Source organism: Pygocentrus nattereri, chromosome 1 (genome assembly GCF_015220715.1).
Source record: "Pygocentrus nattereri isolate fPygNat1 chromosome 1, fPygNat1.pri, whole genome shotgun sequence".
In the NCBI taxonomy this organism is placed as follows: domain Eukaryota; kingdom Metazoa; phylum Chordata; class Actinopteri; order Characiformes; family Serrasalmidae; genus Pygocentrus; species Pygocentrus nattereri.
Genome location: NC_051211.1, coordinates 7,218,598 through 7,233,043, shown reverse-complemented (window position 1 = coordinate 7,233,043; position 14,446 = coordinate 7,218,598). Strand labels below are relative to the sequence as shown.

The following is a 14,446-nucleotide window of genomic DNA, read 5'->3' as shown; positions in this document are numbered from 1 at the left end:
GTTCAGATGTAATAACACCTCTTTGATTTAAAGCTGGAAATATGTTCACTGTCAAACTGAGATACTGCACATAAGACAAGCTGCTATGAGTTTTCCTCAACCAGTTTTTCAGCAGTATTGCTGTGTTTGTATACGATTTCAAGCCTTTGTGCCTGTCTTAAACCTTAATCTCACTGAAAACAGCCTAAAGGCTTAGCACAGCACCTGTGGAGTACTCTGTAAGGCTGTAATCATGATGCTTTTCTCTCACAATGACATCCTATTCAGCCAATGTGCAGCCAGTGATTAAACAGGGGCATCTGTAAAAAGAGACATGTTACTACAGTCATTCATTTTATATGTGTCGGTCTGGATTATGCAGTTGGGTTCCTCAAGTAAAACAGCTTCTCATCACAAAGAAAGGTCATTAAAGCCTTGTTTGGAGTTTCATTGGGCTGGATTAAGAGAAAATCATGGATTACAACAATTTTTTACATATGTTCTTACATGGGAAGTTGCAATGACTCATTGTGTGGGTATATAGCAGAGTTTCTCAGCTTCAGTCTTGGGGATTCAGTAGCAGTAGTGTTGCAAGTGTTTTCTTTTCAAAAAGAGTTTTTTCAGTGCTAGGTTGTGGTAAACAATTCAGAATGTACAGCTGTTTGCACCCCAGAAAGCTACAAATAAAACTGTATTTTTTTGTAGTACAACTTTCAAGATTAACTGAATCATCTGAGTGGCAAACACATTAAATACTCTGTGGAACCTAATTCTCAGTGGGATGACTTCAGACTCTTGGACGTCAGCTTAGGCCTTCTGAAACTACATCCTGAGGTCATGAGGTGAAATGCCATTTAAAATGGATGTGCAGGAAAGTCAAAGAAGTGGTCAGCTGTGCCTGATGGCCCTTTGTGACCACTTTCACAACACATCCTCAGCTGTTTGTATTGCACATGTTCAAGTTTCCAAACCAGGATAAAGTACAGAATGTTCTTCTTTCAATGTCTTTGCTTAGTTTGTGTGCCACTGAAATAGCTACAATAGTTTAATCAAAGACTGTAACAGCACGGCACAGTACGCTAGCAGGCAGCAAACTGTAACATGTGACAGAAGCTCTAGTCACGACTGTGGGCATTCAGTGTAGATGAAAGAGTGTGATCTCAGGCAGCTCTGCAGGTTTTCAGGCTAATACGTGTGCTCTTCATGGCTTTGACGCAAGATAAGACGGCACTCCATTCATAATTTGCGTGAGAGAGAGCAGAGCCGGCCTCATTCCTCCCGAGTGCACCTGTATTAGTAATCCTCTTTTATCATGCTGCTGATGACACCTCTTCATGTCACAATGCATAACCTATGGCTATTGAACTCACAGACTATTTGGAACAGTCTCTAGATTAGATTAGATTAGATTAGATTAGGTTCAACTTTATTGTCATTGTGCAGAGTACAAGTACAGGGCCAATGAAATGTAGTTAGCATCTAACCAGAAGTGCAATATATAACATTATTTACATAAAGTGCGGTGGTAACAGTGACCAGTGCATAAATATAACTGTTATATACATGTGTGTATAAGTGAAATGTGAAATATGTAATATAAAATATGAGACATACAATATAAAATATACAGTGTTATATATGCAGTGTTATATGTATCTATCTATCTGTGTATTAAGTTTATATACAGGAATGTACATATTGAATATATAGTATATAATATACATATATACATAACACATATATAAAGTGAGATATGCAGTAATATGAATGTAGGTTATTATATACACATGCGTATACAAATATAGACATGAAGCAGTGCAGAAAAAATCCAATAAAATGTATTAGTAACAGGTACATTTTACTTTAATTATCACTCAGCGTTTAACAAAATCTAGTGTTGACCTTTCTTACAGCACAACGCAACCACTGTTTAGCTTTTTTTGGGTGAGTGAGGAGGAACCTGCTCAAGCGCCTTTTCTGCTTCCTGAAAGGTTTGACAATTAAAGCATCATTAAGCATTGCTTCAGGGAGTTAGAAGCGCTTTATGCACATGTGGATCTAGCCTAATGGGAGTGGTTGTCAAAATGTCACAGAACCTGCCAGTAACTTTCCACCTTTTAAAAGCTGAAGGGTTGGTGGTATTGACGTAGCAAGTTATCCTGCAGAGAAATATCCATTTGAAATACATATGTACGCCAAAAATGATCACTGGGCCTCATTCATCAAGCGTTCTTACAAAGAAACGTCTTCTATAAACCCACTCCTGCAGTTTTCACAAATAAATAATACCAATGTTTTCTTATTTAGGATTTGTTCTTAGGCAAGAGCAAAATTTATGCACACACAAAAGCACAAAGGTGTGAACAACTCTGCAGTTTAAGAACACATCATGAATCCGATGTAGATTTTCTCAACAGCAAAATTAAGAAAAAACTTAGGATGATGTTGACGAATGAGGCCCATTGTCCTGTGAGCTTACCATGTCACTCCTAACAACACAAATGGATGGAAATAGGATACTGGCCAGCACTAGAGAAACTGGCCAGATACTATGTATTGGTATTGGGCTGATGTCAGCAGAAAATGCTGAATAGGAAAAAAAGGAAAAATAATGAATCTGGTCTTTGCCTGTGCCAGTAACAGAAGCCAGGCTTCTATTCAGCTTTTGCATTAAATTCAAGTAAATAACAGAAAGCTCACAAAAGAAATATGTGAATTGGACCAAGATTACATCAGCTCTGTACAACTCTAAAACCTAGCCTGAAAGAGCACACTCTCACATTATGGGATATCATGTTGTTAGGTGTGCATTTCTTTCTGTGGTGTAGCACAGGGCTAAGTTGTTTAAGCATGATCGCCTGCTCACACTGACCCCTTGAAATGACCAGGGTCTACTGGCGGGCCCAACGTTTTATTACACATTTCTATAACCTAGGAATAGTTCAAATAGTTTGTACTGAAGTATCTGTAGTTGCTGAATAATAAGCCTTAGTACGTAGTAAGCCTGAGATTTTTAAGGGGCTAAGTGAAGCGCTTTAATTAAAAATAGCCCATTTTAAAACTAATTAAAAAAAATATCAGACAAGTATCAATATTGGCCACCATTCAGGTTTCAGTAATGGCATTGTGGTACTGTGTCATCTCTAGTTGAAAAGGTATGACAGAGCACAGTAGCAAGTTTTCATGAGCAGTTTCACTTCAATTCATTTGAAGTGAATATCAATAGACATACTATTATTAGCCCAAAGCCAGCTACAAAACCACAGACTGGCTCATTTACCTAATGCTTTACTACGTAGACTCAGGATCTGGAAGAGAGTGTTGTATCATAGTTATTGAGCTTGAGGCAGAGAGATTATTTTTTCACCACTACTATCAGCCTAAATGTGTGCTATTGTACAGTCTACAGCTCAGACATGAACACGTATCTGTTTCAGTCTACGACTCCTAGTACCACTCAGTCTCCAGGATTCTGCGGTCACCACCCATTTCTATACCTAGTCAGCCTCTTAAAAACTCTCTGTGCCACCAATAGGCTTTGACCCCACCAGGGGTTAGTGATCAGGCCTGTCATGTGCTCAGGCTTTAAACAACAGCCACAGACATGACAGCGGCATGCCAGAACTGTTTGGCATGCTAACTCTCCCCTCTGACTCATGAACATAGGGACACAGAGGAAAGAGGATACAGACACCATGGCTTTAAGGAACTTATTGAATTTGTTAAATGTTGATGAGCAGAATAAATCTTCACAGTGAAGGCAGCAGGATTTCATTCCTGGAGATTTACATTTAATTTCCATGGACAATCATTTGGACACGTTCCCCTGTACTTAAAAACAGGGAACCTGCTGAGTCAAAACCTATAATAGAAGCCACTGAGCAGCTGCTGAATTCTGTCAGAGTTTCTGCAAAACATGTTTTTGTGGAGTAGTTCCACAAATTCAAGTCAAATGTATCTGTAAATTAAGTCATAAATATGTATATTACATTGAAAAATGCTGGAGTATTCTTTTAACATGCTCCACACTGACTGTAATGGAGAAACATCTTTCCAAAATGTCTGCATAATTCAATCACTGAGATGTAAACAAAGCCATTCAGATTGATTTAATGTGAAATGCACTGAAGAGGAATTTAGCCCTTGTTCACACTGCAGGGAAAATAGGTGTATTTGACATTTTATGCTGACAGACTTCAGATTTCAAGCAACAAGTGACCAAATCTCATTTCTATGTTCAGATTGTAGCTGCATTTGTTTGCATAATTACATTGGCTGCTGTAGTAATGACACACCTGTAAAATTCAGAAAAATTAATGATGATACCTAGCTAATACAACAACAATGCTTTAATTCACCATAGCATTTTATTTTTTATTGACTACAGCATTACCAGAACATGACATTAGTGTAGGCTGACCTGGCCGGCAGACTGGCAACAAGCTGTAGACGGTAGCAGTAAGATTAAGAAACAGACGTCTAATAAAGCAGTCAGAGTAAATTACAACATAGTAGTAAAAATATGTTGCCTAAAGGGCTGTTAAAAGTTTCTACTCTCTGTATTTAAGCTGCAATATATGAATATGCAACACAGATTTTCTTGTCGCACATTTTGACATCATAAAAAACAAGAACAACAAAAAAAAAAACACATGAAACCTGATCTGACCGGTCAAACTGAGTCACAAATCCAGAAATCCGACTGGCATCACATTCAAAACCACAGTCAAATGTGGCTCGAATCTCATTTCGTGTGGCTTTTTGCCCTTCAGAGTGCAGAAAGTGCCGTTCAGACTGCTGAGCTGAATTAGCTTGGTCAAATCAGACATGCCAAAAATGTGCATGTGTGAACAGGCATCTCAATTACGTTACAGTGATGCCTACAGGAACCAGGGGTCGCGATATCTACTATACAAATTATTCATTTACCATCTGAAACAACCACAGAACCTGCACGTCTTGTGTGTCTTCTGAATGTAAAATATAAATGTTTTCTTTAGCTACTATTTGCCTTACAACGCCAATATCTTCTCTTAAAACTAACCATTTCATGCACCAGCTTTCAACTGCTACTAAAAATCAACTCTGTATGTAGCACCTTTTCATACATTTAAAAGGCAGCTCTAAGTGCTTTACACTGTGAATTAAAACAAAGAAAAAAACAGAGGTAGTCAAACAAATCGACAAACAAAACAACGCAACAAATAAAAGCAGCGACAAAAAAAAGAACAAGAATAATTAAAAATATATTTTTTCAATGTAAAAAAGTGATATACCTGCAATATTACAGAAAATAATAAAGCTAATTTAATGCTTACATGGAAAATAAATTTTAATCCGTTTTTTATTACTTATACAGGGAGCCTGACAAATCCATTAATTAGTATGTTTAGACTGTTTTAGAGGCCTTAAATACGCCAGGTGAACACCACAGTGAACAACTTTGACTTGGTAAGTTTCTACAGCAATACAGATTTGACTTCAAATCACTCTGAATGACTTGATTTACATTTTATCAATTTCATTTCAAAACTTTGATTAGGACCAAAGTTCGTAACATTGGTAGGATAGGATTCGAAACACTGGTAGGATAGGATTCGAAACATTGGTAGGATAGGATTCGAAACATTGGTAGGATAGGATTCGAAACATTGGTAGGATAGGATTCGAAACATTGGTAGGATAGGATTCGAAACATTGGTAGGATAGGATTCGAAACACTGGTAGGATAGGATTCGAAACATTGGTAGGATAGGATTCGAAACATTGGTAGGATAGGATTCGAAACATTGGTAGGATAGGATTCGAAACATTGGTAGGATAGGATTCGAAACATTGGTAGGATAGGATTCGAAACATTGGTAGGATAGGATTCGAAACATTGGTAGGATAGGATTCGAAACATTGGTAGGATAGGATTGGCAGTGCCCCTATAACAGTGGGGCACTATGCTGAATTCTGTTTCAGAGCATGCTAAATAATATTAACTCAGGTTCAGCAGAAAAGGTTTCTCCGTTTCATTTCACTCTCACTAGTGAAGACATCGGCGCCGTGCTAAGCTGGGCTAAGTGCGGAATGGGCAGTGGCAGGGTTGAACATAGAGAGCAAAAGCTTTCTTATCAGTGATCTCTCCCACACATCAGCGGCCATATGTCCACTGCAGAGCAGGGCCTTTCGGTCAATCCCATTAGCTCTGCTAAGCTCTGAACTGCCTTTGCCTCGCTCTCAGGGAAGGGGATCTGGCTGAGGGAGGGGGCACAAGGTGCAATCACCATGGAAGCTCTTTATTGCTTGCAGACAATTTACAGAGCTTATTAACCACGGCATTGTGGGTAAAAATAAACATCCTTCTCTTTTGAGGAGATTAGCTCAATGGGGAGTCCATGGGCAGCAAATGTCAAATGAGCAAAAGACCAACGAAAAGCACTGTTCAGGAATGTGTCTGTCCAATAAGAAGCCTTTGTAAGCTAAATGGTTTTAGGTGAATGGTTAAGTGTTGAGGGTAACTAAATGCTACAAGGCTGTGAATTCATTAAATCGTCTTGTTCACCCATGGCATATACAGATGTATGCAAAGCCAAATTACATATTTTGTTGATGTTATAAGCAAAACTGTTATCATCTTTTACAGAGAGCAAACTTAAACAATTAAGTTACAGTTTTTTCTAAACATTTTAGTGCATAACTTACTGACATACTGAGTTTAAAATATTGAACAAAAAACAATATAAAATGTTCCAGGCCCCATTTTTCATTTCCCCCAATTATGTTAAATTGAGCAAATAAATATTGTTTACTTTTGGAGTTAATTGAAACAAGCATAGAGATTATATGAAAATATATATTTTAAAACAATATATACATGAATTCCAGGAATATTAGAAGACAGTATCAAATCAAATTTGATTTGATTTGACAGTGTGATGATAATTTGTGTTATTGTCATAAATTACATCACAGTGTGTTTTTCTGAGCATATTGTGAATACTGTGAGTACTTAAAGAACACTGACCACCTGCATGTTGTAGCATTTGAAACTGAATAAAATAACTATATTCTTCAAATGTGGCACCACTTTTTCTTTTTGGCAATGCGTTAAACCTCAGAAAAACCGAATATCCTAATACAAATTGTGTATCAAGAAAATGTTGTTATTTTTTGCAATATGGTCCACCCAATATTTATATACAATTTAAATGTTACTGTCAAAGATTTTAGACTCAATTTTCTTTTTTGCTATAAAACTTTCACTTCCGTTCACAGCAGTGACTTCAACCAGGCTTGTCACACTTCACATTTTTGCCGCCTATGACTCTAGAGGTCACTGGGGTCACCCCATCTTTCACCTCAGTAGTCTCCTATCAGCCTTTTTTAGGTGTTTACTGTGACCCAGCACAGCCTCTCAGAAGGTGTCTCATGTTCCCCAGGAACAAGCAGGGTGTAGCTATAACTGAGCATACTCCACAGGAGCTGTCAGCACGGGCTCCGCTCCAGGACAGAATGGAGAAATACTGACACTGGATACTGACAGCAACACTGCATCACAGAGCAGCTAATATGAAGCACATGGTCAGTGATTCTAAATCATAGCACCCTCCAGCAGATGCTGCCAAATCAGCATAATACAAACCACTTCTGACCTTCAAAGCAGCCAAATACTGTTTTTAAACATTTAATGTAATAATAACACTTTATCAACCATTATTTCTCCACTCCACTCTGTGATTATGGGTGTGACACAGTTACTGCACCACATATAAACAATCTGATCGGTCACCTGTTAATTCTGACTAAAAAGAAATTTTAACTAAAAAGTAAAGTTTGTCCAGAATGAGACAGCCAGGAAAGGATGTGCATCAGAAGGCTTGTGTATCAGTTATATGTATATTTTGTCATCTCTTGCCTCATTTTAATGCAACATACACATTCCGTTTGATACAAAGTATCAAAAACATTCAAATGGAAGAAAGGCAAATATTTTATAATGACAACATCTGTTGTCACCAGTCCTCTCGTTAATTTGTCTAAATGAGCCATTTCCATGCTTTAAGTTCAAACTATGAGCATGTTGCTGGACAACAAACGCATAAATAACTGAATCATGTCAAAAACATATTTATGACAGAACATGGAGCAAATGTTGCTTTTTATCAGCTTTGTTTTCTTATTGCAACATATAACGGAACTATAAATTGACAGTATTGTCGCTGTCAGAATGAAAAATCAAGTGTTATTTAGTTATTTTGGAGCATTTCTATTGGTCTGCTCATCATGACATTTTGACATAATGTAAAGGGCAGCTGGCATTTTCAAATTATGTAAAAAAAAAGAAAAAAAGAAAAAGAAAACGTATACACTAGCTTTTTTTCCTGAAAGCAACTATATGCAATATCACTGCTTACGTTTACAAATTAACGCTACATAATGGCTGGGCTAAAAAGGGGAGCTCTGCCCTGTGCCCTATTCCCAAATGTCTATATCATATCTCCATTTTTCGCCAATAGTGCACACTTAAAATGGTTCTTCAATGGTTCTATATAGACTCAAAGAACCCTTGGCATGGTCAAACCTTTTTAAAAAAGGTTCTATATAGCACCAAAATGGGTTCTTCAATGTCAAGCCTGTAACAACAGAAGAAGCCTTCTTGATTCTTCTATTGTTAGAACCATCTACACCATATTCTCCATCAATCTGAAGATCACTTTCAAAGGGTAAACAACCCTCTAATCATGCAAAGAGTTGTCTGAATGTTCAAGGTTCTATATAGAACCATTTTCTTCATGAAAAACCCTTGAAAAACCATTATTTGTGTAGAAGAATGTAGAAAGGCCTTCCAACCCCAGACTTTGGCTAAACAGCACAACCACCTGACGGTTGGCAAGGCCCGTCGTCAATGAAAACAGAGATTAGCGGGGATCAGGTCTGAGAATGGGTGCTGTAAGCCTGTATGTTCGCCTGACCCATTGCTCAAACTAAAGGTCGAGTCTATGAGGATTATCCCAGGGATATTGTGCCATGATCAAAACGGTTTATTTTATGCCTTTTTTCCACATACAGTTCAGAAGCCAAAGGTGCAGCTTAGTTTTTACCATTGAGGGCTGTTGTACAATAGAAGAGCCAGGCCTAAGCCCAACCGTGTGGCATTCAGACTGCAAAGAGTTCTCTCACTCATTTTTTGGCGATCTAGGTTCGTGATTTTCAGTCTTGTACTGTGGAATACTATGGAGCTCCTGCATAGCACTTTGTTTTAGTTAGAGTGGAAAGCTGCACTTTGAGTGTGGTTGTAAAACAGGGTGACCAAGGCTGGACTGAAAGACCAAGGACTGGGGATTAAAAAAAATATTTAATTTGGTGCAGTTAGCAAGAAGCTAACAAAAGTAAAGACTGTTTCACCATCTAATCCAACCTCTTGACTGACTGCATAGTGTGTATTATGCCGCCTTTCTTTTTTATGGCTGGCTGAGAAGAAATAAAAATATTCTGCTTAGACACTGCTGCCTTCATTTCAGAGCCACTATATGAAGGAACACTCCTTCTGGGGTCAACACGGCCAATGCTACTGCTATTATTAATGGCCAATGGTGCGGTTTTGAATCCTAAACCTATTCACTTACTTCACAATCTGCTGCGCAAAAGCCTGTGAATTTTTGCTGAGAAAATGCCAGCGTGACGGAACCTTAAGACACCAGTTCATCAAGTAATTATCAAGCACTACTTCAGCTGAATCAGGCTTTTAATGCAGGGAAAACTCGATGTACACTTTAGCTACACCCCATTACACCCCACCACCCCCCACCCCCGACCCCCCTGTCCATATAGTGGAATTGAGAACCAATGTACTTACTTTCGCTGAGATTCAAGCACATTATAAAATGTACTACCAAGAAACTTACAGCGTATATTTACTTTTGTGCACCCACTGAGTAGTCATTGCTTTTAGGAACTACCAACAAGTGAAAACCTTCCCATGCCATACAGAACTAAGTTGCTTATCAAACCATGAGTTCTTTTTCCCCCACAGCTTTAACTACAGCACAGCTATAAAATCAAAGGGAAAGGCCAGACAGGAGTGTTTTATGGCTTTGGAAACCGGCAGGGGAAAAAGCTTAACCTCTCTCCTTCTCTATGCACTGCCAATGTGAGTAGAATATATGGATTACTGCCCTTTTCTTCTCTTGGTCAGTGCCCAAACACAGATCATGCCAGGTTTCAGAGAGAGAGAGAGAGAGCACTCAGATGACACTCTTATTAAGACAGCAAAATGACCTCAGCGCCGGAACGCATTTTTGGAATTTCACTCTTAAGTCATCTACTTTTTCCAGTATTTCTTTTTCCCTGCTCACACATCAGATTCAACTCATCAGCTATGTCATTAGCTGAGTCAAGTGCGTAGTCAGACACACAGCATAATATTCATTCACAACTTGGTAATAAACCTGCATGCAGATCCACCTCCTTATCATAGCTTACTGTATTGCCACTACATCAATAGCAGCCTATCTAACACCTGACGAAACTTCTTCTTTTGCTCAAAGTCAGCAAACCAGCAATGACCTACATGCTTGCTCTGCCTTGTTTATCAACGTAACCGTTCCCTCTGATTAGAAATTCCGGTGTTATCACTGCTATATGTCAGGAGCAACTGTTACTCATTTTAGCTTACTTTAGGTGATGGACAATTCTCAGCACAGCAATGGCATAATAAATATTCTAAACAAGATCTCTTGATCTCATGTAACCTGCTACGTATGGTTAAGTCCTATTTGGAATAAGAGTGAGACTTCATCCTTTTTCTCTTGCTCCTGAAATTTGGCTCCAGACAAACAAACCTCAGATTTTCTCACTTTGATCAAAATATTAAGTGGAAGATAATGGATGGATGGATGATCAAAATATTGTCACACACATGTTTTAACTCTATAGTGTCCGAATCAGTCTTAGCTGAACTGTGTTTCCATAAGAAAAGCGTAAGATCTCATAATTTTCTTGTATAGATCTATTCTACACTTTAAAATGATGGTTCTTACATGGGTTCCTTAGTAAAGAAAATGGCTCTATATAGAAACATGAGCACTCAGAGACCTCTTTGCATAATTTAAGGATTCTTTGCATTGTGAAAGGGTTCTTTAAATTGATGGAGAAAGCGTTGCAGATGATTCCATATAGCAACTTTTTGAAGAGTTCTACTATGGTTGAGATGTCAGGCTTGTAACAACAGAAGAACCCTTTTTGGTGCTGTACAGAACCATCTCCAGTACATTCTCCATCAATCTGAAGAACCCTTTTACCATACAAAGAACAGTTTAATCATGCAAAGGGCTCCTTCAGTGTTCTTTAGAGTGGTCCACAGAAACATCCATCCTGACCACAGACAGCAGCAAGGCAGACCTAAAAGGTAGGGCTTTATGGTAAAGTGGCCAGTGTCTGTATGTGTAGAGGTCAGGCGTTCACCTCGTCAGAGCGCTCAGACTCCCTGACCTCCTCTTACCTGCAGCTCACACCACGCCACCTCCACCGTGGTCTCCGTGTCCAGGCCCTTGTACACGGTCTTGAACGAGCCGCGTCCGATCTCCACGTTGAACTTGAGGAAGCGACCGTCCGGTGATGTTGCCACTGCCTTGGTCTCCACCTCATCCTCCTTCTCGCGCTCCCGCTCGCTCTCACACGCCTCCTCCTTCCTCCTGCTGCTCCTCCTGCCCTCCTCAGAATCCGTGCTGCCGTCCTCCGGTGCCCTCGCGCTCGCAGACTGGGAATCCCTAGAGTTCGGAGTCGAATTAGAGTTTGAATTCAAATTCAGGTTTGAGTTGGAGTTCGAGCTCGAATTCGAGTTAGAGTTTGAATTCGAGGTCGAGGTCGAGGCTGAATTCGAATTCGAATTCGAGGTGGAACTGGAGCTCGTGAGCGGCTTGCGCTCCTTCTTATCCTCGCAGATGTTGTCGGCGGACCACGAGAGCGTTTTGCTGAGCTGGCCGGCTGCTGCGCTCTCGACGGCGGCTTTGCTCCTCCGGTAGCCGCTGCTTCTGCGCGAACTAGCCGAGTGTCTCCGCCGCCTGGGCGGCAGGCGAGCGGGAAAGAAAGAGTTTAAAGAGTCCGTCGTGTCCCGGGTCGGGGGGAACGGGGGGAAGCCGAGTCCGGCCATGTCCACCTGAGCCTGGGACATGTCGCTGGCAGGTCTGCTCTGCACCACAGACTGCGCGTAGGTACAAGACTCCGCTTAAACTAGTCCATATTCACAGGCTGCGTGAAAGGCCACTCACCATGTTCGTTGTAAATACCTGTGAAAGTGGGAAAACACAGTGAAAACCAAAAAGTAGCTATTTTATAACACAAAAAGGCGTAAATATGCTTACTTCGTTTGGGTCATGGATTGAAGGGAGATGTATGCTCTGTCCTTGTCTATCAAACCAGCAGAAACGGTTAGGCTTAGTGTTAATTTGCGAAAAAAACGGTACAATTTCTGTGCATAAACTACAAAAACTACTTCAGATGACATAGAAACGATCATTTCTGAGGCAAAAGTAACCAAAAGTGCGAAAAAAAACGTAAACGGCAGCAATTCCACCTATAAGCAGTTTACTCAGACTTTCATATTAGCTAGCATTTCTGAGGGAAAGGTAAAGAGCAGTATGCCACGACTGAAATGCACCACGAGCGTTTTCTCTCCTGTAAGCAGTCAGCACTGACAGGGCACTTACAGTCGAGTAAAGAGTAAAAAGTGCCCTCTTACCACTCGAGAAAGCCAGTAACTCCAGTTTCCAGTTTAAATGGCGAGCAGTTACATTATTTTATTGCTTCAGCGGATTCTCCGTTGAGTCCAGTCTTCTGCGTTGCTTTCACGAGACTGACAGCGCTGAGAGAGTGCGTGCTTGAGTGTGTGTGTGTGTGTGTGTGTGTGTGTGCACACCTCCCCCTGACCGAGGCACCTCCAATGGTGAGTGCTGTGGGATGGACAACAAAGCTGCAGCGGTGGTGAGCCAGCCTCCTCCTGGAGACTCACTTTGCTGCAGGTTTCACCACCAACCTGATATCTGCCAGACTACTTGAGAACTTCTGAAGGCAAAACATGAGGTGAATAAGGAGTGGTGGACTGAACTACATGCTTCCAGTGAATTACACCTCGAGCTGTGCTTTCCACTTGAGGCTGTTTGACCGATCTAACGGCCATGATTTACTAAAAACAGGCACAGTGTTGTAACTGGAATCTTTTGGGCAGTGCCCCCTGCTGAAAACAAATCGTAGAAATCATTCCAACCTGATTTTGGTTACTGGTGGTGTCCAATAGTCAGTAAAGGAATTTTATGTTATCCTAATGGGATGATATCACATGTCAGTTATTTTAATAGTTTAACCTTTAGTGAAATTTTAATCTTAAAGGTTTTGGTGGTTTCAGCGGGGCGAAGAAAATATGTTGCTCATATGAAAATTGCTTTCAGTGAATGAAAAAAAAAAATGTTTGCTTATTTACTTACTAGGCCTCACATATGCTGATGTTTACATTAGAATACCTGTTTAAGATTTGGTGGTAAATAATGAATGTGTCATGTGGCAGGTTGTGACGTATCCGTTTGAAAATGGTCACCATGGATGAGCTGCATTATGAATGAGACGGAGATAAACAGATGACAGGCCTGACTACATAGTGTTGATGGAAGCTAACTTGTGAGGTATGTACAATGAGTGCATCTTTGTGTCAGCATCTTCATAAGGGCCCTGGACACAAATAAGGTCTCGCCCCTTTATTTGTATCCAGCCAGATTTCAATAACCACACCAGGTGAACAAAACTCAATTATTTACTTGAAAATCTGCGTCTTTCTCTCAGTAACGCCTCCTTCATATACATTACCGCTTGAAATCCAAGGCAGTCACCCACCACACAGATGATCACGTTACTAATGCCTTATTACTAACCTAACAGCTGATTTGTTTTCAACAGAGCTGGACTACCTGATTTAAAGCTTAATGAAGCTGTCTTTACGTCACGTTGCTCTAAGCTCTGGCCTAAAGCCAGATTCTGTTCACAAACACTAGGACGTCAGTCGAGGACACGGATAAACGAAACAGTCGGTAGGTCAAAACAGTTCACTGGAGAGACAAAGTATAATAGTGGTATATTTGCTTTATTTTGCTAAGAAACAAAGGCTTATTGCAAGATCTTCACAAGTACATGTTTTTTTTGTGTTTTGATTGGCATGGCATTGTAGTTTTCCCAGAATTAAACAGGAATTCAACAGTTTTTTCAAAATGTCTGCATAGTTCAATCACTGAGATGTAAACAAAGGCATTCAAAGTGGTTTTATTTTGAAATGGCGCACTATAGAGCAACATACCGACTCATTCCAGTGGTGGCAATGGGAACCAGACATCATGATGTTTTAAAACATTTTATTTTCTATCTAAACCACTTGTGAACCTACATGTGTCTTTTGAGTTTTTGTATGTAATGTTCATGATGGCAAAATAGTGCT

General features: G+C 39.9%; 1 protein-coding gene across 2 annotated transcripts in view; it reads right to left on the bottom strand.

Moving 5' to 3' along the window:
* wnk4b (WNK lysine deficient protein kinase 4b) overlaps positions 1–12,849 on the bottom strand; it is a 90,346-nt gene extending 77,497 nt beyond the window's left edge. The window contains exons 1-3 of one of the 2 annotated variants that reach the window (XM_017700566.2): positions 12,707–12,849; positions 12,330–12,375; positions 11,468–12,254 (exon numbers count right to left, since the gene is read on the bottom strand). In XM_017700566.2, coding sequence (XP_017556055.1) covers positions 11,468–12,139 — 672 coding nt within the window. In that variant the 5' untranslated portion in view covers positions 12,140–12,254; positions 12,330–12,375; positions 12,707–12,849. The remainder of the gene's footprint in view (positions 1–11,467; positions 12,255–12,329; positions 12,376–12,706) is intronic. The other variant, XM_017700567.2, reaches the window with a different exon arrangement.
* Between the last annotated feature and the right edge of the window lie 1,597 nt (positions 12,850–14,446).